Below are 23,523 nucleotides of genomic sequence, written 5' to 3' on the forward strand. Positions count from 1 at the left end.
TTTGCTACTCGCAAAGGTTTCATTTAATCTAACCATTGTTAACATCACACTGAGACTACAGAAAGATATATAAAATAGATACTATATAAGATATAGTTTCTAAATGTTGACTAACGGTGGGTTGATACAAACCTATCTGACCCTCTGTAAAACAGTAATTGCTCCCGGAACTTAAAAGCGAGTTATGCCACAATAACTGAAATAAAATGTTCGCAATAATCGGTAATGATTCTTTCACACCTCTGTAGAGGAATTTCGGGGAACTTCTATTTGCAACGCTTGCATTTTAGATTTGCATATATTCAACTTTGCCAAATTTTCTAGCATGAACTGTCCGTTTAAAGTCACCTCACAGCACCTCAATTGGATTTAAACCCGGACTTTGACTTGGCCACTATAAAACCTTAATTGTGATCTTTTTGAAGCTCAGAATGGTTCAAAAAGATCAAAATTAAGTTTTTGGATCTTCTTGATCTTTTTGAACCATTCTGAGGTAGACTGCAATTTTATATATCCTTGGGTTTTCTCAGTGTGATATTGATATCAATTTGATGAAATGAAAATGATCAATATGCAAACAACATAGAAAACAGGAAGGGAGTGAATACTTTTTTCATAGCACTATATATAACATATCAGACATACAATGTATACATCGACTGGCAAAGTGAGCAGAATTATATGCCCAATGTCATTTAGATATTACAAACGATTGGATGCGTTTTATATATTGCAATCGACACGAGTATTTTTACTCGTTCTGGTCATTGCACTTCAAATATTTGCTGTTATGCAAGTTGCTGTCACGATCCGTCTCCGTTCGTTTCCTCGTTTTAGTGTTGTCATGGTTTCTGTTAGCGTCTCTGTGTGCTCGCCCCTCTACTCCTGTGTCTACTCACAATCTATGTACTAATCACAGTCTCCTGCCTCTCGTTACCTGTCGCGTATTTACATAAAATCTGTCTGCGTGTCACTCCCTTGTCGAATTATTTCACGTCTCTCGTCTTTCGGTCCTGTCTAGTCTTGTTTCTTTGTTTCAGTTGCTCTCGGTCTGTTTCTGTTTGCCGGTTCCTGTTCGTTTGTTCCCCTCATCTTCCCTTCCAACTCCCTTTTCCCTCAAAAAACCCTGGTCCAAGCTGTATTTGGTCGCCTTGCTCCATGACAGTTGCAGATGTGTTTTTTTTTTTTCATCTTGTCATATTTTTGATCTGAAATTTTTTTCCTAGCTGGAGGAGTCATGGAAAACTGATGCTAATAATAAATAACAAAACCGACATAGCGGCTAGTAGAAGGAAATACTGTGTATAGCTTTTGGGCTCCAAGTGGAATTTTTTCAAGAAACCATGGAATGATGCAAGATTATTACAATTACCGTAATTTTCGGACTATAAATCGCTCCGGAGTACAAGTCGCATCAGCCATAAAATGCCCAAAAAAGTGAAAAAAAAACATATATAAGTCGCTCCGGAGTATAAGTCGAATTTTGGGAGGCAATTTAGCCCATCCACCGTCCCTGGACAGCCACCCGGCCGAGCGCCGGCCCCCGACTTCAATCCAGGGTGGTGAAAGAGAGCTCCTTAGAGTAGGACCGGGCGTGGGTAAAAGCCATAATAGTTTTTCAAACTTTCTGTGTCACTCCAAATCCTTAAATCCTTCAAACTCTTCGTCCGCCGTGTCACTTAGAAACAAAGCCGCTAATGATGCCGGTAGTACGTGGGGCCCTTCGTCAACTTCGTCATCCCGTGATAAATCTTTGTCCTTTATGTAAACAACCGCCGCGCCACGCCGCGCTGCTGACGTCACTTGAAATTCAAATTACAGTAATCCCTTGCTACATCGCGGTTCGTTTATCGCGGTTTCACTTGTTTTTTTTGGGGGGGAAAATCTTTGAAAAAAAACATATATAAGTCGCTCCTTATTATAAGTCGCCCCCCCACCCAAACTATGAAAAAAAATGCGACTTATAGTCCGAAAATTACGGTATTAAGATGTATTGCAGATACAAGGATGTTGCAATACGAAACCAATTAATAAGGCAAACTCTGTACTTACATGCCTTTTAAGTTTGAACTATATCTCTTGCTTGACAAGCAGCAAAAGCATTGAACTGCAACCGCCGCTTTGGGTATGAATTTTTTTATGCTGATGCCGATATTTAAAAGAAAGAAAAAACCATTACTGATTTATAGATCGATTAAATCTAGGAATTCTTGCCAAATACTATATTAAAATCACTTCCAACAAAAATATGAATTATAACATTTCTAATATTTAGCTCTTCAGTATTTTTTTTAACAGAGACAAATTAGGGGCAAGGACAAGCAAATAAATCTGAAACTATTTGGAACATCCATCCATCCATCCATCCATCCATCCATCCATCCATCCATCCATCCATCCATCCATCCATCCATCCATCCACTCAGATGCCATTAAGCATGTACTGAGTGCGGATGGTAGTTGGGATAGGCTCCAGCGCACCCGCGACCCTCGTAAAGAGAAAGCGATTCAGATTATGGATGGATGGATGGATGGATGGATGGATGGATGGATGGATGGCTGGATGGATGGATGGCTGGATGGATGGATGGATGGATGGATGGATGGATGGATGGATGGATGACTGGATGGATGGATGGATGGATGGATGGATGGATGGATGGATGGATGGATGGATGGATGGACGGACGGAATTGTTAGGATTTGTTTTGGATTTCTTTATTGTAGTGTTTAGTTAGTGGGTCTGGGTACAATTAGATGTGTTTTGTTTGTTGTTTTGGCCTGGGCTTACCCTGAAGCAGAGCTTCTTCTTGTGTCCTGTTTTGTATTGTTTTGTGTCTGTGGTTTTAAATTCACTGCTCTCTTAACACAACAATTATTGTGTGTGTGGTCTCACTTCGTGTTGAGTTGCCTAACCCATGACTAGGCCATAACAGAGGGCAACACAAATGTTTTTAAACTATTAATTTCCCTTGCACTCTCTGTCTTGTGATCCATCATCATGAAAGTCAAATTCACTTTCAAAGCCTCAGAGAGGTCATGCTGCAATTACAGACTGTGAGATATTCAGTCATGCTGACAGTAATAAACGCACCATTTTCCATGAAAGAAGCTAATAATTTTTACCTGGATAAGTGAATTCTTGATGACTCGGCTCACATCCAGCCTCCACTCTGGAACATCAGGGTTGTGGTCGTCCAAGTTTGAAGAAAAGGCCAGCAGATGAGATTGGAAATATTCTGTATGAAAAGAAAAAAAATACACCTTTACCTTTTCATTACAACTTTCAGATTCAATTAATCTGGATCCATTTCTCTGTTGTCTGGTTCCGCTCTTTAACAGGACAAGAGCCAGATTCTTATGTGAATCACTTGTCTGAGTTCTTTACAGAATCAATCTGGTACTCCACTGTGATCTGCTTGGGAAATTGGGACAATTGAATATAATACTTCAAGCTGATTGGATGATGTGACGAATTGTGCAGCCTACCCAACTTTTGTTTTGACCAATCACGGTAACGGAAATCCTATTCTAGAATGTAAAGAAGCACAAATGTCTTTTCCAGATAAAAAAGCACACAGCACCTCTTACTGCTCTTCTTTCAAAAGGAAACTGTGAGTAACTCAGCGATAACGGAATTAATTACTGTGTCCATGCATTTGTCCACCGGTGTTGCTAGTTTGGTTGGTTTAAAGCAGTGGTTCCCAAACTTTTGCAGGCTGGCGCCCCCTTTGGCTCCCCAGTGAATTCCTAGCGCCCCCCCCTCCCCCCAAGGCACATATGGAAACAAACACCTCTTTCTTGATATTTGGTCCCGAGCCGGTCCCATCTAGACGTAATCGGAGACAATGACACCCGAAGTGATTTAAGGTTTGTCTTTTATTGCAGGATGCTTGGTCTCCATGTGTTGAAGCAGTTTTGAATGCTTCACTGCCTGGTTAGTTAGCCTGTCGCCACATATTAGCTTTGCGGGCTCGACTGGGGAAACATGTCACGTGACCGGGACGAGTGTCTTGACCTGAATTAATTGATCGTCGATAAAAAAAAAAAATTCTGTGCGGCTTGGCGGCCCGGTACCAAGTGACCCACGGACCGGTACCGGTCCGCGGCCCGGTGGTTGGGGACCACTGCCCTAACCAGCTCAACACAACACAACACGGCGCGTTCTCGCGAGTCCCCAATTTCATGTTGACTTGAACTCAAGATGATGTTGACCGCCAGAATGCGGTTTTTATTATAAGATAAAATTCTGAACATTACAAGCTTGAAATTACAAACCTGAGCTTTTGCTTTTGTAGTCTATGCTGTCGGATCTGACTGGGCCAGAGCGGCGTGTTGTGTACAAATCGACTGCCGCCCCCCTACCGCCCCCCTACCGCCCAGGGGGGCGGTACCGCCCACTTTGGGAACCACTGGTTTAAAGTGAGAATTCTGACTTTCTGACTTTAAAGTTAGAACTGTGACTATTCTCAGAATTCTGACTTTAAAGTAGAAATTCTGACTTTATTCTCAGAATTCTGACTATAAAGTGGGAATTCTCACTTTAAAGTCAGAATTACGACTTTAAAGTGAGAATTCTGACTTTTTTCTCTCAGAATTACAAACTGGGTTACAAACTGGTAAACAATTATTGAATGGCCGGAGCTAAAAAAAAAAAAAGGGTGCACGTTTCATGCTGCAGGCCAAAACCCAACGGCTGTGTGGTGTGTTTTTCCTCCATTGCCGGTATTCCTATCTCTTAAGCACAGCAGCACCAACATGTAGAAATGATGAGCAGAGCAATCATTGCAGGTTGCAAATATACTTTGAAAATTATATTAAAGACCTGACTTGATCCAGGCTGGCATGACATTGTTTCATGTTTCTTGTCATGTTTCCTACAACAACAGAATCTCACAAACAGTTAAAAAAGTTGTCTCACCATGGATGGAGATGGCCTTTCGCTCCTGCAGAATAGTATTCCCTGCAGACACCTGCACGGTGACTGTGCTGATGCCTTCCTGGGAAAATGTGCATGTCACACTTGCCTCAAGTGTGATTATGGGCTGCTGGGAAAATAAAGTCACAGAGAAAGTTGAAGAGATTTAAGAGAGAGTCAGAATCAGAACATTAGGGCTGCCATGAGAGAACCTTATCAACAGCTGGTTGACATCCCACACTGTTGTTTAAAATACAGACACGTCAGACACACAAACATGCACACCGCGGGCACAAACACACACACACGCACACACGCCTAAAGCTATTCCCAAAATATAGCTCTCTCCGTCAGGGAATCGAACCCCGGTTTTCCATGTGACAGGCAAAGATACTGTCCACTATACTATCGAGTACGGCTTCGTTGCAATGCCCGGTGGAAGTGGCAGCTACCCAGCAGGTAAAGGTACACTGACACTGTCATACCAAAGAGTTCTCCAGTGTAGTTAGCACATTCGCCTAACACGTGAAAGTGAAAATGGCCCGGTGTCAGTCCGTGATGCCACGTTTTGCAAGATGGCTCTCCAATTTTAGCCAGGGCAGTTTCCATGGTGTAGTGGTTATCACGTTTGCCTCACATGCGAAACGTCCCAGGTTTGAAACTGGGTGGAAACAAGCCGGCTGTATCATTTTGTCAGCCCATTTGAAAAATTCGTCTCCGGCGCCAGTCCGTGATGCCACTTTTTGAAAGACGGCTCTCGGCTGACTATTAGGCAGTTTTACATAGTGTAGTGGTTATTGCGTTCGCCCCACACGCGAAAGGTATCCAGTTTGAAACTGTATGAATCTTTTTGTCAGCCCATTTGAAAAATTCATCTCCGGGGCCAGTCCGTAATGCCGGTTTTTGGAAGACGTCTCTCATCCAACAGTCAAGCAAGTTTCCATAGTGTAGTGGTTATCACGTACACCTTACTCTTTTGTCAGCCCATTCAAAAAATTTGTCTCCAGGGCCAGTCCGTTATGCCACTTTTTGCAAGGCGGCTCTGTGGTAACAGCCAGTCAAGTTTCTATAGTGTAGTGGTTATCACGTTCGCCTAACACGCGAAAGGTCCCCGGTTCGAAACCGGGTGGAAACAAACCGTATCAAACTTTTTGTCAGCCCCTTTGAAAAATTACTCTGGTTCCAGTCCGTGATGCAACTTTTTGCAAGACGGCTCCCATACGACAGCCCGACAAGTTTCCATAGTGTTGTGGTTATCACGGTCGCCTCACACGCGAAAGGTCCCTGGTTTGAAACTGGGTGGAATCAAGCGTAATAAAAGTTTTTGTCAGCCCATTTGAAAAATTCGTCTGGTGCCAGTCCGTGATTGGACTTTTTACAAGACTGCTACCGTGCAGCAGTCAAGCAAGTTTCCATAGTGTAGTGGTTATCATGTGCGCTTCTAATGCAAAAGGTCCCGGGTTTGAACCCGGGTGGAAACAAGCAACATGAACATTTTGTCAAGGGATCTCGTGACGTAACATGCAGGGACAATTCTTGATCCCTTTGTAGCCAACAGGCCGCTAGGGTGCACTTTGTCCATATGTAATTAACATTAACGACGGGCTTACTCTGGAGTTGAGATGTAGCGTTGGGTTACAAGTTTGATTTTGTAGCAAAATTGTGCAGATTGCCTTCAAGATTGATTGAAGATTGGGGTGGAAAGAATCGCTATACATTTGATGTATTAAAAACAATTTGTAACAAAAAAGGTGTAACCAAAATGTGTTTCATTTCATCAATACCGTTAGCCTCACATGGAGTGAATAATGTGTCTTTAAAAAAAGCAGGTGGTGTGGTATTAAATTAGCACTTTGAGATTTCTCTGAAATGTAAAGTGCGATATAACTACTATTACTACTACTACTACTACTACTACTACTACTAGAAAACAGGGACAAATGTTTGCAATCTAACGGAGTGATACACATTTAATTTCCAACTCCACATTTAGTTACCTATAATATTTCAATTTAATTAAAGCCACAGTGGCAATATCTTGCTGATCAATTGTCCTTTCATGCTTCTCCATCCATCCATCCATCCATCCATCCATCCATCCATCCATCCATCCATCCATCCATCCATCCATCCATCCATCCATCCAACTTCTTCCGCTTATCCGGGTTTCGGGTCGCGGGGGCGGCAGCTTCAGGAGGGACTCCCAGACTTCCCTCTCCCCAGCCACTTCATCCAGCTCATACCGGGGGATCCCAAGGCATTCCCAGGCCAGCTGAGAGACATAGTCTCTCCAGCGCGTCCTGGGTCGTCCCCGGGATCTCCGACCGGTGGGACATGCCCGGAACACCTCCCCAGGGAGGCGTCCAGGAGGCATCCTGATGAGATGCCCGAGCCACCTCATCTGGCTCCTCTCAACGTGGAGGAGTAGTGACTCTACTCCGAGTCTCTCCTGGATGACCGAGCTTCTCACCCTATCTCTAAGGGAGAGCCCGGACATCCTGCGGAGAAAACTCATTTCGGCCGCTTGTATCCGGGATCTCGTTCTTTTGGTCACGGCCCATAGCTCGTGATCGTAGGAGCGTAAATCGACCGTTAAATTGAGAGCTTTGCCTTTTGGCTCAGCTCTCTCTTTACCACGACGGACCGGTACAGAGTCCGCATTACTGCCGACGCTGCACCGATCCGCCTGTCGATCTCGCGCTCCATCCTCCCCTCACTCATGAACAAGACCCCAAGATACTTAAACTCCTCCACTTGGGGCAGGATCTCATCCCCGATCCAGAGAGGGCATTCCACCCTTTTCCGATCGAGGACCATGGACTCGGATTTGGAGGTGCTGACCCTCATCCCGACCGCTTCACACTCGGCTGCGAACCGCTCCAGTGAGAGCTGTAGATCACGGCCTGAAGAAGCCAACAGCACCACGTCGTCTGCAAAAAGCAGAGACGCGATGCTGAGGTCCCCAAACCGGACCCCCTCAACGCCTCGGCTGCGCCTAGAAATTCTGTCCATAAAAATTATGAACAGAATCGGTGACAAAGGGCAGCCTTGGCGGAGTCCAACCCTCACTGGGAACGAATCCGACTTACTCCCGGAAATGCGGACCAAACTCTGGCATCGGTGATACAGGGACCGAACCGCCCTCATCAGTTGGCTCGGTACCCCGTACTCCCGAAGCACCCCCCACAAAACCTCCCGAGGGACACGGTCGAACGCCTTCTCCAAGTCCACAAAACACATGTGGACTGGTTGGGCGAACTCCCATGCACCCTCGAGGATCCTGCTGAGGGTGACGAGCTGGTCCACTGTTCCACGGCCAGGACGAAAGCCACACTGCTCCTCTTGAATCCGAGGTTCGACCTCCGGACGGACCCTCCTCTCCAGCACCCCTGAATAGACCTTACCAGGGAGGCTGAGGAGTGTAATTCCCCTGTAATTGGAACACACCCTTCTTAAAAAGGGGAACCACCACCCCATTCTGCCAATCCAGAGGCACTGTCCCCGAAGTCCACGCAATGTTGTAGAGGCGTGTCAGCCATGACAGCCCCACAACATCCAGAGCCCTTAAGAACTCCGGGCGGATCTCATCCACCCCCGGGGCCTTGCCACCGAGGAGTTTTTTAACTACCTCAGTGACTTCGACCCCAGAGATTGGAGAGTCCGCCTCAGAGTCCCCAGGCCCTGCTTCCACAATGGAAGGCGACACGCGACGTCCCGAGTCGAGGTCAGCAGCACGCCATCCCCACTGTAAACAGTGTTGACGTTGCACTGCTTCCCCCTCCTGAGACGCCGGATGGTGGACCAGAATTTCCTCAAAGCTGTCCGGAAGTCATTCTCCATGGCCTCGCCAAACTCCTCCCACGCCCGGGTTTTTGCCTCAGCAACCGCCGAAGCCGCGTTCCGCTTGGCCATCCGGTACCTGTCAGCTGCCTCCGGAGTCCCGCAGGCCAAAACGGCCCGATAGGACTCCTTCTTCAGCTTGACGGCATCCCTTACCGCCGGTGTCCATCAGCGGGTTCGGGGATTGCCGCCACGACAGGCACCAATGACCTTACGGCCACAGCTCCGGTCGGCCGCCTCAACAATGGAGGCGTGGAACAAGGTCCACTCAGATTCAATGACCCCCGCCTCCCCCGGGACGTGGGAAAAGCTCTGCCGGAGGTGGGAGTTGAAGCTCTTCCTGACAGGGGATTCCGCCAGACATTCCCAGCAGACCCTCACAGAGCGTTTGGGTCTGCCAGGTCGGACCGGCATCTTCCCCCACCATCGGAGCCAACCCACCACCAGGTGGTGATCAGTTGACAGCTCCGCCCCTCTCTTCGCCCGAGTGTCCAAAACATGCGGCCGCAAATCCGATGACACGACTACAAAGTCGATCATCGAACTGCGGCCTAGGGTGTCCTGGTGCCAAGTGCACACATGGACACCCTTATGTTTGAACATGGTGTTCATTATAGAAAATCCGTGTCGAGCACAGAAGTCCAATAATAGAACACCGCTCGGGTTCAGATCGGGGGGGCCGTTCCTCCCAATCACGCCCTTCCAGGTCTCACTGTCATTGCCCACGTGAGCATTGAAGTCACCCAGTAGAACGATGGAGTCCCCAGAAGGAGCGCTCTCCAGCACTTCCTCCAGGGACTCCAAGAAGGGTGGGTACTCTGACCTGCCGTTTGGTGCATAGACACAAACAACAGTCAGGACCCGTCCCCCCACCCGAAGGCGGAGGGAGGCTACCCTCTCGTTCACCGGGGTGAACCCCAATGTGCAGGCGCCCAGCCGGGGGCAATAAGTATACCCACACCTGCTCGACGCCTCTCACCGTGGGCAACTCCAGAGTGGAAGAGAGTCCAGCCCCTCTCGAGAGGGCTTGTACCGGAACCCAAACTGTGCGTGGAGGCAAGTCAGACTATGTCTAGTCGGAACTTTTCTGCCTCGTACACCAGCTCGGGCTCCTTTCCAGCCAGAGAGGTGACATTCCATGTCCCAAGAGCCAGCTTCTGGAGCCGGGGATCAGACCGCCAAGGTCCCTGCCTTTGGCTGCCGCCCAGCTTACACTGCACCCGACCCCTTTGGCCCCTCCCACAGGTGGTGAGCCCATGGGAAGGGGGACCCACGTTTTCTTTTCGGGCTGGGCCCGGCCGGGCCCCATGGGCGAAGGCCCGGCCACCAGACGCTCGCCTTCGAGCCTCGCCTCCAGGCCTGGCTCCAGAGGGGGGCCCCAGTGACCCGCGTCCGGGCGAGGGAAAACTAAATCCATTTATTTTATTCATCATAAGGGGCTAGTGTGCTTTCATGCTTCTGGTTATCAAATTCAAGCGCATGTGAAAATGCTATATAATTAAAGATCATGTTGGCACATCTGTTAAAAACAAACATCTAAATCAGTGGTTCTTAACCTACCACTACGCGGCCGGTTCTAGTGACAAGTGACAAAAGACCCTCTTTGCAAAATGTGTTCCTCGTTAGTATAGTGGACAGTATCTCCGCCTGTCACGCGGAAGACCGGGGTTCGATTCCCCGACGGGGAGTTACTTTGTTTATGTGAACTAGCGTTGGGTATGCTGTCTACCAAATGGTGTTAACCTGTGTTTGCAGTAGTTATTATGTACCGTATTTTCCGCACTATTAGGCGCACCTAAAAACTTACATTTTACTAAAAAAAACACAGTGCGCCTTATAATGCAGAGCGCCTTATATATGGATCAATTGATGAATTTGTTGATCCATACTGGTTGTACACAGTGCTCTGCCAAAATGTTTCAGTACGTTTTAGTACGACTAGTAAATTACAAGGTCGCATCGCTTCCCAACATTACGGCAACTGTAGTCAGGGGGCGTCACCGAATAGCTGTTGTACCCGCGAGGCTATTTCATTTCAAAATAGGCTGCTCCGTTAATGTTTCGAGTAAATTTATGGATTGATATGGAAGGGAAACATAGGTAAGCAGTACCAATGTGTTAGATCGAACTTTAGTCAGTTCCGATCATTTTATAGGAGATCGTTTGAGAAACGCGATTGTTTACACTTTGCTGAGGCTCATGGGAGATTGCGAGCTGAGGCTCGTGGGATTTTGCGGATGGCTGATGCTATAACGATAGCTGCTATACGCACCAGGCTATTTCATGTCAAAATAGGCTGCTCCGTTAATGTTTCGAGTAAATCTACGGATCGATATGGAAGGGAAACATAGGTAAGTAGTACCAATGCGTTAGATCGAACTTTAGTCAGTTCCGATCATTTTATAGGAGATCGTTTGAGAAACGCGATTGTTTACACTTTGCTGAGGCTCATGGGAGATTGCGAGCTGAGGCTCATGGGAATTTGCGGATGGCTAATGCTATAACGATAGCTGCTATACGCACCAGGCTATTTCATGTCAAAATAGGCTGCTCCATTAATGTTTCGAGTAAATCTACGGATCGATATGGAATGGAAACATAGGTAAGTAGTACCAATGCGTTAGATCGAACTTTAGTCAGTTCCGATCATTTTATAGGAGATCGTTTGAGAAACGCGATTGTTTACAGAGGGCTCGTTGGTTATTGGCTAGTGGATGCATACCGCAACCCTAGTCAACCTCAGTTTGTTGCAGTATAGCTTCTATTTTATGCGCCTTATAATCCGGTGTGGCTTATATATGGACAAAGTTTTAAAATGGGCCATTCATTGAAGGTGCGCCTTATAATCCGGTGCGCCTAATAGTGCGGAAAATACGGTAACTGCAGTGGTTTTTGTGTGACAGTTTGTGTTAACTGCAGGCACCCCAGTAACTAAATTATAAATCAATTATTTAATTAGTTTGCTCATTTGTTACTCCATATTCACAACAGAAATGGTGCCTCATCGGAATTGAAGTGAACTATGATGTTGGTAGATTTGGAGTTTGGAGAGCACACTGCACAGAGCTGGTTGAGACATCACAAATATATCTGCAACTATCACAATTGTATGGGCTTTTCATAAAAAAATCTGAATAACTATGTTTACAGCTCCTATCTATTTTAGCTCTTTAAACCGACGGCTTGGGTGACCCTACCAGGAGTGGGTCATGGAGATGCGCAAAGTGCCTCACCACGATAAGGTGGTGTTCCCGTCGAGACACACACGCACGCACGCACGCACGCACACTCACACACACACACACACTCTCACGCACGCACTCACACACAAATCCTTTTTGTGACAAAACATTTTCAGAATTTTTTTTTACGTTTCCTACCATAACTGATGACCTATGCACCTCAATTCATTTTTTTAAACAAATCTTTCGAACAAAAAAGTAAGAAAAACCCAATAAATAAAACAAATAATAAACAAAGAAATAATAAACACAACAGAGGTGCCAACCAATAAAAATTCACTCCTTCAAAGGATTTATCTGAACTGTCATTTTTTATTAATTCTGTCAGGAATGTTAGAGCAGCACTGCGTGAGTGTGTTTTTTGGATTTGATCATATGACCTTTCCAAGTGAGCCATAATTGGTCATTGCCAAAACTTTGAGCAACTGTGATGTCAATTCGGCAAGTGGCAAAAAGGCTGCTCCATGAGATGAATAGAAATTGGTGGATTTTGTTGAAAGAAGTTATGAACACAATTGGTGACAAAGGGAAACCTTGGCTGAGTCCAAACCTGGAAATGAATCTTACTGACTGCTGGCAATGTAATTGCACTAAACAAATGAGATGGAACAAGTAAACCATTATGCTGCAAAATATTATAGTATATGATCAGAGGATTCAGTACAGACATTGAAACTGACTGTATGTACACATTACCTCAGTGCTATTTCCAATCCACCAGATATACGTAACTGTTCCCACTTGGTTAGGCCACAGAATCGCTGTGAGGTTCACTTCCTTGTTCTTCACAGCTACAAAGGGAGCTGAGAGATGGATGGATTCCAGCGGACCTACTCAAAAACAAAAATAATTGTACATAAATAGATTAATTTTAGTCCTGATTTTTTTAAAATAAATATGATGGTCAGTTCTGAGAATTATGTCTGTATTATTTATGATCAGCAGCATTCCTAGCCTGTGGTCTACCAGTGTGGATTTTCAGAATAGGTAGGTATTGTCAAGCATAAAGTAATATATTCAGTGGTTATTTTAAAAAATAAAAACTCGAGAGAAATGTAATTTACACACTTGTCAATATAAATATAAAATTCTGCATATCTCACAGATTATGTGTAGATAGAGAACCGCAGTCTCTGTTCCGAGTCTATTTTTTCCTGCTGCAGTCACCCGGTAGATCCCCACATTTTTGTAGATGTGTTTGATCCCATCCTCAATGGAGCTCAGATTGGAATATGTCAAAGCGTGACCATCTCCAAAGTCCAATGTGACGCTTGTTCGTGTAGCATCACCCTGGAAAGGAGACAGGAGATCCAAAGGTATGTTCTGCAGTGTACAAAATTATACGCCATTTTAAGTATGATGTACAACTGTCTCCTATGAGGTGATTGGTAGTTGCCAAACATGCACAAAATGTTGGGGCAAGCCAAATTCTTGATTTTTTTTATCTTAATAACAATAATGCATCAGATTTATGTAGCACTTCCTGAGCACGACGTTAAACTGCTACCAAAGCAGTTCTCGGCAGGAAGCGCGGAGGAAACCCTCAGAGGTTCAACGGGCCGATCGGCGACACCAGCAAGCTTTGCGCTGCGGGCTGGATGCATCACGTCCATCCACTGCACCCAGCTCCATCTCCAGCCGTCTTGACTCTGTCTTGCCACTGGATACAGGTGGACTCAGGCGAGAGAGTGAGGTTGGCGCTGCGCAACCCACCCTCACTTAAATCCAATACACCGCACAAGTGATGACTTCACACACACACAGACACACACACACACACACACACACACACACACACACACACACACACACACACACACACACACACACACACACACACTCCCCGCAATTGCTCCCCTCCCAAGTCAAGCGGCGTCAGGCAAGTGGCGAAGTGGCTGGTCTGGACTTCACTGGAAGCTATAGTCACAAACTCGCACGCAGGCGGCTCGGGCCTTAGGGTCGTTGTCCAGTGAACCGAGGCAGCACTGGATTCCGGCAGCCCCCCGAGCGACTAGGCAGCCCTGTTTAGGTTTGCACTGCCTACCTCCTGGCATGAGGAACGGGCTAGGAAAGGTGCCCCAAAAATTGCCTGCCTCACCTCTAATTGGCCAGCTGGCCGCGGCTGGCAGGAGTCCCATTATCAGCGGTAAGAAACAAGGAAACAGGACAAAGGTGACACCAATCACCCTTGGCGCATGGAATGTGCGCACACTTCTCGATAGGGCTGGCGCCACATCAAGACCTGAGAGCCAGAGAGCTGGACCGGTATGGCATCCAGATCGCTGCCCTCAGCGAGGCCCGTCTAGCTGGAGAGGGTCGGTTGACAGAAGCTGGTGCTGGCTATACATTCTTCTGGATCGGTCGCACTGAGGCAGAGAGACGCGACGCAGGAGTCGGCTTTGCCATCAAATTCAACTTGGTCAATAAGCTGGCTGCGCTTCCCAAAGGCGTCAATGACCGCCTGCCTCTCCCTGGCAAACACTTTGCCACACTCATCAGCGCCTATGCCCCCATGTTGACTAACCCAGACGATGTGAAGGAGAGGTTCTACGAGGACCTGACAGCCACGATCACCGCATTGCCCAGGGCAGATAAGCTCATCATTCTTGGCGACTTTAATGCCAGACCACAACTCCTGGGAAGGGGTCCTCGGCAAAAATGGCACGGGCAGCTGTAACAGCAATGGCACGCTCCTGCTGGAGACCTGTGCGGCACATGAGCTCCTGATCACCAAATCAGTCTTCTGCCTTCCAAAGCACAACAGGGCCTCAAGTCTGCCCTCAAGAACATCAAACCAACCACCCAGCGGGAGCTACGTCAAATGCAGGACAACCGGCTTAGCAGGAAGGCTGATGAGATTCAGACCTATACAGACCAGAATGACAGCAAGAACTTCTACAGCGCTCTCAAAGCCATCTACGGTCCCACCTCTTCAGGATCTCCCCCTCTCTTCAGCTCTGATGGCAACACCCTGGTCACAGACAGAGAGAAGATCTTCAAGCGCTGGGCTGAGCACTTCAACGGCATCCTCAACCGCCCCTCAGTCATCACTGATGAAGCCATTGCGCGCCTCCCTCAAGTGCCAGTCAACACTGCTCTTGATGAGCCACCAACTGAAGCTGAAGTCACCACACTGTGGCCCTCTTACATTCAGTAAATGAAATATATAGTGCGAGGAATAGAAAGGAAAACACAATAGGTATTTTTCTGGACTTATCTAAGGCATTTGACACGGTCAATCACCATATTCTATTCCAAAAACTGTCTCATATTGGAGTAAAAAATAATCCGCTTCTCTACTTCAAGTTATCTAGAAGACAAACAACAGTTTGTATCCTACAATGGAACCAATTCTTCCTTACTTTATATGCAATCCGGAGTGCCTCAAGGATCATCTCTTGGGCCTTTGTTATTTTTGATATACATTAATGACCTGCCACATGTCTCAGATAAACTGTCCAAAATTTTATCTGCAGACGACACAAGTGTCCTGTACTCTCACAAAGATCCCAACACCATTATAAGGGTCTTAAAGGAAGAACTTGGTAAACTGTCCATTTGGTTTCGGTGCAACAAATTATCACTTAATATTAAAAAAAAAAACTTCATATGTTTTGGTCTCAAATCTCATATCAGAATCAGAATCAGAATCAGCTTTATTGTCAATTCCTTCATGCTAGGACACACAAAGAAACCGAAATACCGTTCCCCCTATCCCACGGTGACGAGACACAGCACACGATTAACACACAAGTAAAACAACGGGGAGAGAGTTCAGGACCCCAACAGCCCGGAGATCACAAACTTCGCCAGTGGCGAGCAGTGCTGGCATCTCACAACAAAGTCCCGGCACCATTCTTCACGGATGTAGACGCACAGTCCACCTCCACGCGATGTTCCCCCTCGTACAATGGCCCGGTCCGCCCGATAGCGCGCCATCCGCTCCAGACGCACAGCAGCTACGCACTGTCCGGTCCGCAGAACTCAGCAGGCATGTTGATGTCCAGCGATCGAACGTCCGCCAGAAGAATGGAAGGCACGGCCGGGCGAGCTGGGGTGGCCGCCAGCCAGGCCCGGACGCCCAACCGGGGGAAGAATAGCAGGCGAGTCCGGCGACGCTCCAGGACGGCGCAGACCGAGCGCCTTTAATGTCCCCGCTTCGAAGTTCAGGTCGCCACAAAACTCGCTTTCGCCGATGTCGAGCAGAACCAGCCCGCCGCACTTGAAGCACAACCCGGTACGACGAGACGAACACACAAAACTGGCGGACAAACCCACATTAAACGACAAAACAAAACACCGTTCGGGACAGAGAGAGGCCGCAGCGTGTGCACGCGCCGCCATCATATATTTAACAAATCACCAGCAATATATATTGATAACATCCCTATAACTAACGTGCGTTCTACACGATTCCTTGGCATTATGATTGATGGATCATTGTCCTGGAAATCTCATATCATGACTATTTCCACAAAAATGGCCAAGAGCATTGGTATTGTACGTAAAACCCGTCATCTAATCAGCTCCGAGGTAGCCACTATGCTATACTATTCAATGATCTATCCGTATATTAACTATTGTAATATCGCCTGGGCTAGTACTTTGGGCTAGACCAGGGGTGGGCAAACTACGGCCCGCGGGCCACATCCGGCCCACGGGGCCGTTTAATCCGGCCCGCCAAACCTGAATAAATTGTATTAATTTTTTTGGGGGTCATTTTCCCTGCAATTACTATGTTTCCCCAGTAGATGGGGAAGCGCCCGCCCGCGCATTTACTCCCGGGAGCCGTGTCAGAAAGCTCGGTGCACACTCACAAGTGCGTGTGCGTGCGTACTCAGTAGTACGTAGTAATTTCATCTATCAGTGCCGAATTTCGAGTGTAGGCTGTGACGTCAATATTCTCGTAATTCGCGCGCTGAGTTTTCAGATACAGTTTTACGCTAATGCCACCCACAAACCTTCCCCTGGAATCCTTCCATTAAAATGAGTGGCCCGAAGAAAAGAAAGGTGGACAGTGAGTGCCGAATGTTAAAAAAGAGTGGACAATTTGGCTCGACCTACGTGTGTGAGAAGACGTTCAGCCACATGAACGTCAACAAAGCCCGTCACAGATCTAGGTTAACGGACCGACACTTCGGCTCTATCCTAAAAATTACCACAACAAATTTTACTCCAGACTATGATGCACTAGCCAAAAAGGGAAACCAACAATACTATTGATTTCTTTATTACTTTATTTAGATGTATTCTTTCACTGATTCTTCAAGATGATGTATTTGGTCAGAATGTTTGCCGTTGGATGTGATTTCGCCTCATTAGATAAACATATTTCATAAATCTGACCTGCAGGCGCTGAAGTGATGGAAAATGTTATTCATCATAACAGTGTCGTATTTAATAAGAATCACTGATAGTAGTTTTTTGGTGAAATATTTTTTTAATGCTGTTAATAAATGCATTTGTTTTCAAAAAGCTTTTTTTTAATATCCATGCTTTAGTATCTACTAAAAGTAAAAACCTTTTATGCAATTTATATTACTTCACACAAACACTACATCCATCTGCTCCTGGTTCGGCCCCCCGGTCAAAATTTAGAACCCAATTCGGCCCGCAAGTCAAAAAGTTTGCCCACCCCTGGGCTAGACCATACTTGAGTCTATATATCGTCTGCAGAAACGAGCTCTAAGAGTAATATGTTGTGTACATCCGAAACATTCATCTCAGCCTCTTTTTACTCGGCTCGGTATCCTCACTGTTTTCCAAGTCAATCATCTTCAAATTGGTCTCTTTGTTCATGGCTCATTGGGGAGAACCCTTCCCCTATTTTTTCATAACTTATTTAGACATAATTCTCAGGTCCAAAATTACCCCACACGCAGCTCAAATGACCTCAGACCACCAATAGCCCGTACAGCCCAAACTCAATTTAACATAAGCTACAGAGGGTCAAAGATTTACAAATCGCTGCCACTATTTTTATGGGACTTGTCTTCTCACCAATTTAAGAAGGCTCTGAAATCACTTCTCTTAGACACTAAATACTTTCCATATAGTATGCTAAATTAACCTGGATCCATTCATTATTCTCTTTAGTTATAGTTTCGGTGTGTTTTTTCCCTATTGTTGTATGTTGTATGCCTTATCCCTGTTATTAATTTTTCTTTTTTTTCATCTGTATGACATGTATTAGGATGCATATTTCTCTATCCATTGAGATTTTACCTTAAATATATTCATATTTATGGAGAATGCCACTTCCCAAGCCCCTGGAGGGTTTTTTAGACATTCTCCATCACATTTATTTAACCTATGTACATTTTAAAAGTTTTTGTATATGAAAACAAACAAACAAACAAACAAACAAACAAAAAAACAAAACCATTCATTCATTGAACGATTCGTTTGAACAAATCTTTTGAGTGAACTGATTCTAAAGATTCAGTTCACCTAAAAGAACTGGAATGCACATCACTAAGCAGAACTCTATGCAGCTGGTGGACCTCCCCTGACCAAACATCTGACAGACCTCTTTTGCACCATGAGCCAAGTGAAGCTACCACAGGAGTTCAAAGATGCCTCCATTGTCCACCTATAAAAGCAAAAGGGCAACCGGCAGGACTGCAACAACCATCGTGGCATTGCTCTGCTGTCTGTAGCAGGCAAGATCCTGGCCAGAATTCTGCTGAACCGTCTGACAGAACATCTTGAGCATGAAGTCCTCCTCCCAGAGAGCCAGTATGGATTCAGGCAGGGTCGTAGAACTGTTGACATGATCTTTGCTGCTCGCCAACTCCAAGAGAAGTGTCGTGAACAGAACGTCAGTCTGTACTCCAGCTTTGTAGATCTGACGAAGACCTTCAACACTGTTTGACGTGAGGGGCTCTGGAAGATCATGTCAAAGTTTGGCTGTCCCAAAATCTTTATCGACATGGTCCGCGAATTCCATGATGGAATGCAGGCATGAGTCCAAGACAACGGTGCATACTCTGAGCCCTTCCAGGTGGAAAACGGAGTCAAGCAGGGCTGTGTTCTGGCACCCACTCTGTTCAGCATGATGTTCTCAGCCATGCTGACAGACGCATACCGTTTTAGGGACATGGGAATAGACCTGCGCTACAGCACCGATGGCAAGCTGTTCAACCTACAGAGACTACAGGCAAAAACTAGAGTGCAGACGACCACAGTCCGTGACTTCCTCTTCGCGGACGACTGCGCACTCAATGCATCCAGCCAGATGGAAATGCAGCAACTGAGCATGGACATCTTTGCCACAGCATGCTCTGACTTTGGCCTCACCATCAGCACAAAAAAGACAGAGGTGATGTACCAACCTGCTCCTGGAGCCCTTAACACTGAGCCCCTCATCAGCGTGAATGGTGAACATCTCAAGGCAGCTGAAAAGTTTTTCTAACTAGGTAGCACCCTGTCCCGTACGGCCAATATAGATGAGGAAGTCATGCACAGGGTGGCACATGGGAGTGCAGCCTTCGGCAGACTCCGCAGCTCTGTCTGGGAACGTAGAGGGCTCATCCTGCAGACCAAACTGAAGGTCTACCGTGCTGTTTTCCTCCCCTCCCTGCTCTATGCCTGTGAGACATGGACCGTCTACAGCCGACATGCAAAGCAGCTCAATGCCTTCCACATGAGATGCCTCAGGAAGCTACTGAACATCAGATGGCAGGACAAGACCCCAGACACTGAGGTCCTCCACAGGGCAGAGATGGAAAGCATCTATGCCATCCTCAAGCGCTCCCAGATGAGATGGGCTGGTCATGTCTGCCGCATGCCAGACGAACGCCTTCCAAAAAGGCTTCTGTACGGCAAACTACACCTTGGCAAGCGCTCTCGTGGCGGAAGCGGTACAAGGACACCCTAAAGGCCAGTCTCAAAAGCTGCGGTCTGGACCCAGAGACCTGGGAGGCCGATGCCCAACACCGACCAAACTGGTGCTCTGCAGTCAAGCACGGCGTTGCAGACTTTGAAAAGCGACGCATCCATGAAGCGGAATGGAAACAACAGCTTTGCAAAACCAAAGACAGTTCTTCCCTCCCACCCAACCAGCCCTCAACCCTAACCTGCCCCCACTGCAACATTCCGTGCAGGGATTGGCCTCATCAGCCATCTCCGCACACATAAGACACTGTGAAGTCACATGGTCATCTTCGAAAGCAAAGGACGAACATTCATTCGATTGGTAGTTGCCAAACATACACAAAATGTTGGGACAAGCCAAATTCTTGATTTGTTTTTATCTTAATAACAATAATGCATCAGATTTATGTAGCGCTTTTCTGGACACTCAAAGACGCTTTACTATGAATACATTATTCCTACACTCACATTATGGTGGTGGTAAAGTACGTAAGAACCCACAGCTGCCCTAGGGCAGGCTGACGGAGGCTTGGCTGCCAGTGTTGATTGATTGATTGATTGATTGATTGATTGATTGATTGAACAATTATTGATCCCCGGGGGTGGGGAAACTCAGGCCCCAGCAGTATCCATACCACAGAGCGGGTATACAAAAGACACACAGATGGCATGAGCGCAACTCAATAGGCTCTCATAAGGCTGCCACACAACGGCGCCACAAAGAAAGCCAGAAAGTGCGAAAGATAAAAGCCATCAAAGCAAAGCAAAGCAAAAAGACAAAGGAAAAAAAGTAACAGCGGCCAACCAGCACCCCTCAATATCAGAGAACACCCCAAAATACACAAAATAGCCTCCACGGGGTCCATAGACAGGTGTAAGGGCAGTCCAGTTCAACGGCGCCCAATGGACCATGGTCGTAAATCGGTGAAAACATCACAAAGCAGGCAAACGTGTGAGCAGCGTCCTGGGCACCCAGTCGGGGCACGTGCAGATGGTCACCACGGGGCTAGCACGGCGAAGGTCGTTGGTTCCGATGAGCACGAGGGAGCGGACTCCCCACAGGGGTCGCGGCTGCGAAGCCAAGGCGAGGGACCCGGTCAGCACCGGCCGGATAAGCAGGAAGCCGTCATAGAGTTATGCCGGTCTCGACCGATGTGCGCAGCCATCCCGGTCCCAGGGAAAAAAAATATTACTGCTCCCACTTGCTTCCTTTGGAGGCATGATTAGAGTTGAGGCAACCCTCAGAGTAACGAGAATGTAATAACGAACGGAGTCAGTTGGCATGCGGGACCTCTCGTCCGACATCCGAAGCAAAAAAATCTCAAATCTTTTGTTCGAATACCGATTTGTTCGAGAAACGGGACGTTCGAAACCGAGGCTCGTGGAATATGCGTCTACATCCGTGACGAGTGGTGGTATGCAGGCACTGCTCGCCACTGGCGGAGTTTGTGATCATTAAGTGCCGTCCTTTTTACCTGCCGAGGGAATTTACCGCGATTCTGCTGGTCGCGGTTTACATCCCGCCTTCCAACATCGGAGGCGACAGGGTCGCGGCTCTTAGTGAACTGTACCAGGCTGTCAGTGACCAACAGACAGCGCACCCTGACGGTTTCACCATCTTCGCTGGGGATTTTAATCATGCTAATCTGAAGTCTGTTTTTCCGAGGCTTCACCAGCATGTTGATTTTCCTACGCGTGGCGACAGCTTCCTGGACCTGGTCTACTCTTCGCATAAAGGAGCTTTCAAAGCCGCCCCCCTCCCCCATCTTGGACTTTCTGACCATCTCACTGTTTTGCTTTTGCCCGCATACAGACAAAAGGTGAGAACATCCAGACCAGTTCGCAAGCGGGTGCGGGTGTGGCCTGAGGGTGCCTCTGATGCGCTTCGTGACTGCTTTGGCTCTACCGACTGGGACGTGTTTAGGAGGGCGGCCACTTGCGACGGTCGGGCGGACATTGAGGAGTATACTGACTCTGTTTCCTCCTACATCGGGAAGTGCATTGATGATGTGACACACTCAGTATCCGTCGTCACTCGGGCTAACCGGAAGCCATGGCTGACAGGGGCTGTCTTCAGGCTGCTGAGGGCCAGGGACAAAGCCTTCCGGGCGGGGGATGAGGCTGGCTTGAGGGCTGCGAGGGCCGACCTGTCCCGGGGCATCAAAGAAGCGAAGAGGGCGTTCTCGGGCAAAATTACCGCCCACTTCAAGGACAGCAGGGACGCACGGCGCCTTTGGCAGGGCATTCAGACCATCACGGACTACAAGCCCGCGCCGCAGAGCTGTGATGGCGACGTCCGTCTGCTCAATGACCTCAACCGCTTCTTTGCTCGCTTCGACGCTCAGAACAGCACTTGCCCGCTGAAGGCCACTCCCCCTTCCCACGAGCTGCCCCTGTGCCTCTCCGCCGACAGCGTGAGGAGGACGCTTGCCGCTATCGACATCCGTAAGGCGGCGGGCCCGGACAACATCCCGGGTCGAGCGCTGAAGGACTGCGCTGGTGAGCTGACGGGTGTCTTCACGGACATCTTTAACACTTCCCTGCAGCAGGCCATCGTCCCGTCGTGTTTCAAATCGTACCTGTGCCGAAGAAGCCTGCTCCGTCCTGCTTCAATGACTACCGCCCCGTGGCACTTACGCCCATCATCATGAAGTGCTTTGAGCGGCTTGTCTTGGAGCACATCCGGTCAGTTCTCCCCCCCACCATTGACCCCTTCCAGTTTGCGTACCGAGCCAAACGGTCCTCTGAGGATGCCATCTGCTCTGCCCTCCACTCGGCCCTCACCCACCTGGAGGGGAAGGACTCGTATGTGAGGTTGCTGTTTGTGGACTTCAGTTCTGCCTTCAACACCATTGTGCCGCAGCGTCTCATCAGCAAACTTGACAAGCTGGGCCTCAGTACCTGCCTCTGCAACTGGCTACTGGACTTCCTCTGTCAGAGGCCACAGGTGGTACGTGTTGGCGACAAGATCTCCGCCAGCATCACGCTGAGCACAGGGGCCCCCCAAGGCTGCGTGCTCAGTCCGCTGCTCTTCACCCTCCTGACGCATGACTGCGCTGCCACCTGCAGCGGCAACCGCATAGTGAAGTTTGCTGACGACACGACTCTGGTGGGTCTCATCACCAAGGGAGACGAGACTCAATACAGGCTGGAGGTTGACCTTCTGACCGCGTGGTGCAGGGACAACAACCTCCTGCTGAACGTCGACAAGACCAAGGAGATTGTTGTTGACTTCCGGAAGGGTCACGCCCAACACCTGCCGCTGACCATCGACGGTGCTGTGGTGGAGCGAGTGAGCAGCGGCAGGTTCCTGGGGGTGCACATCAGTGATGATCTCTCCTGGTCCACCAACACCGCGTCGCTGGCGAAGAAGGCCCAGCGCCGCCTGTACTTCCTTCGGAAACTCAGGCGAGCGGGGGCTCCTCCGGCCGTCATGACTACTTTTTACCGCGGCACCATTGAGAGCGTCCTCTCCAGCTGTATTGCTGTCTGGGGTGGCAGCTGCACTGACCAAGACTTGAAGGCCCTGCAGCGCATAGTGAAAACGGCTAGTAAGACTATTGGTGCTTCTCTCCCCTCCTTGAAGGACATTTACACCTCCCATCTCACCCGCAAGGCGACCAAGATTGTGAGTGATGTGAGTCACCC

At 47.9% G+C, this 23,523-nt stretch overlaps 1 protein-coding gene and 2 non-coding genes across 8 annotated transcripts in view; 2 read left to right on the forward strand and 1 right to left on the reverse strand.

Moving 5' to 3' along the window:
* The window catches only part of LOC119124434 (VPS10 domain-containing receptor SorCS1), a 202,788-nt gene that overhangs the window by 11,814 nt on the left and 167,451 nt on the right, over positions 1-23,523 (reverse strand). For 5 of the 6 annotated variants that reach the window (XR_005098277.1, XM_037254438.1, XM_037254421.1 and 2 more), the window contains exons 19-22: positions 13,104-13,290; positions 12,697-12,830; positions 4,922-5,048; positions 3,127-3,239 (exon numbers count right to left, since the gene is read on the reverse strand). Coding sequence is in view for 5 of the 6 variants with exons in the window: in XM_037254438.1 (XP_037110333.1) it covers positions 3,127-3,239; positions 4,922-5,048; positions 12,697-12,830; positions 13,104-13,290 (561 nt within the window). In the remaining variant the exon portion in view is untranslated. The remainder of the gene's footprint in view (positions 1-3,126; positions 3,240-4,921; positions 5,049-12,696; positions 12,831-13,103; positions 13,291-23,523) is intronic. The other variant, XM_037254429.1, reaches the window with a different exon arrangement.
* trnav-aac lies at positions 5,981-6,053 on the forward strand. Its single transcript has one exon. It is a non-coding gene; the product is annotated as a tRNA-Val (tRNA).
* Positions 10,375-10,446, forward strand: trnad-guc. Its single transcript has one exon. It is a non-coding gene; the product is annotated as a tRNA-Asp (tRNA).

The sequence above is a fragment of the Syngnathus acus genome, chromosome 1, assembly GCF_901709675.1.
Source record: "Syngnathus acus chromosome 1, fSynAcu1.2, whole genome shotgun sequence".
In the NCBI taxonomy this organism is placed as follows: domain Eukaryota; kingdom Metazoa; phylum Chordata; class Actinopteri; order Syngnathiformes; family Syngnathidae; genus Syngnathus; species Syngnathus acus.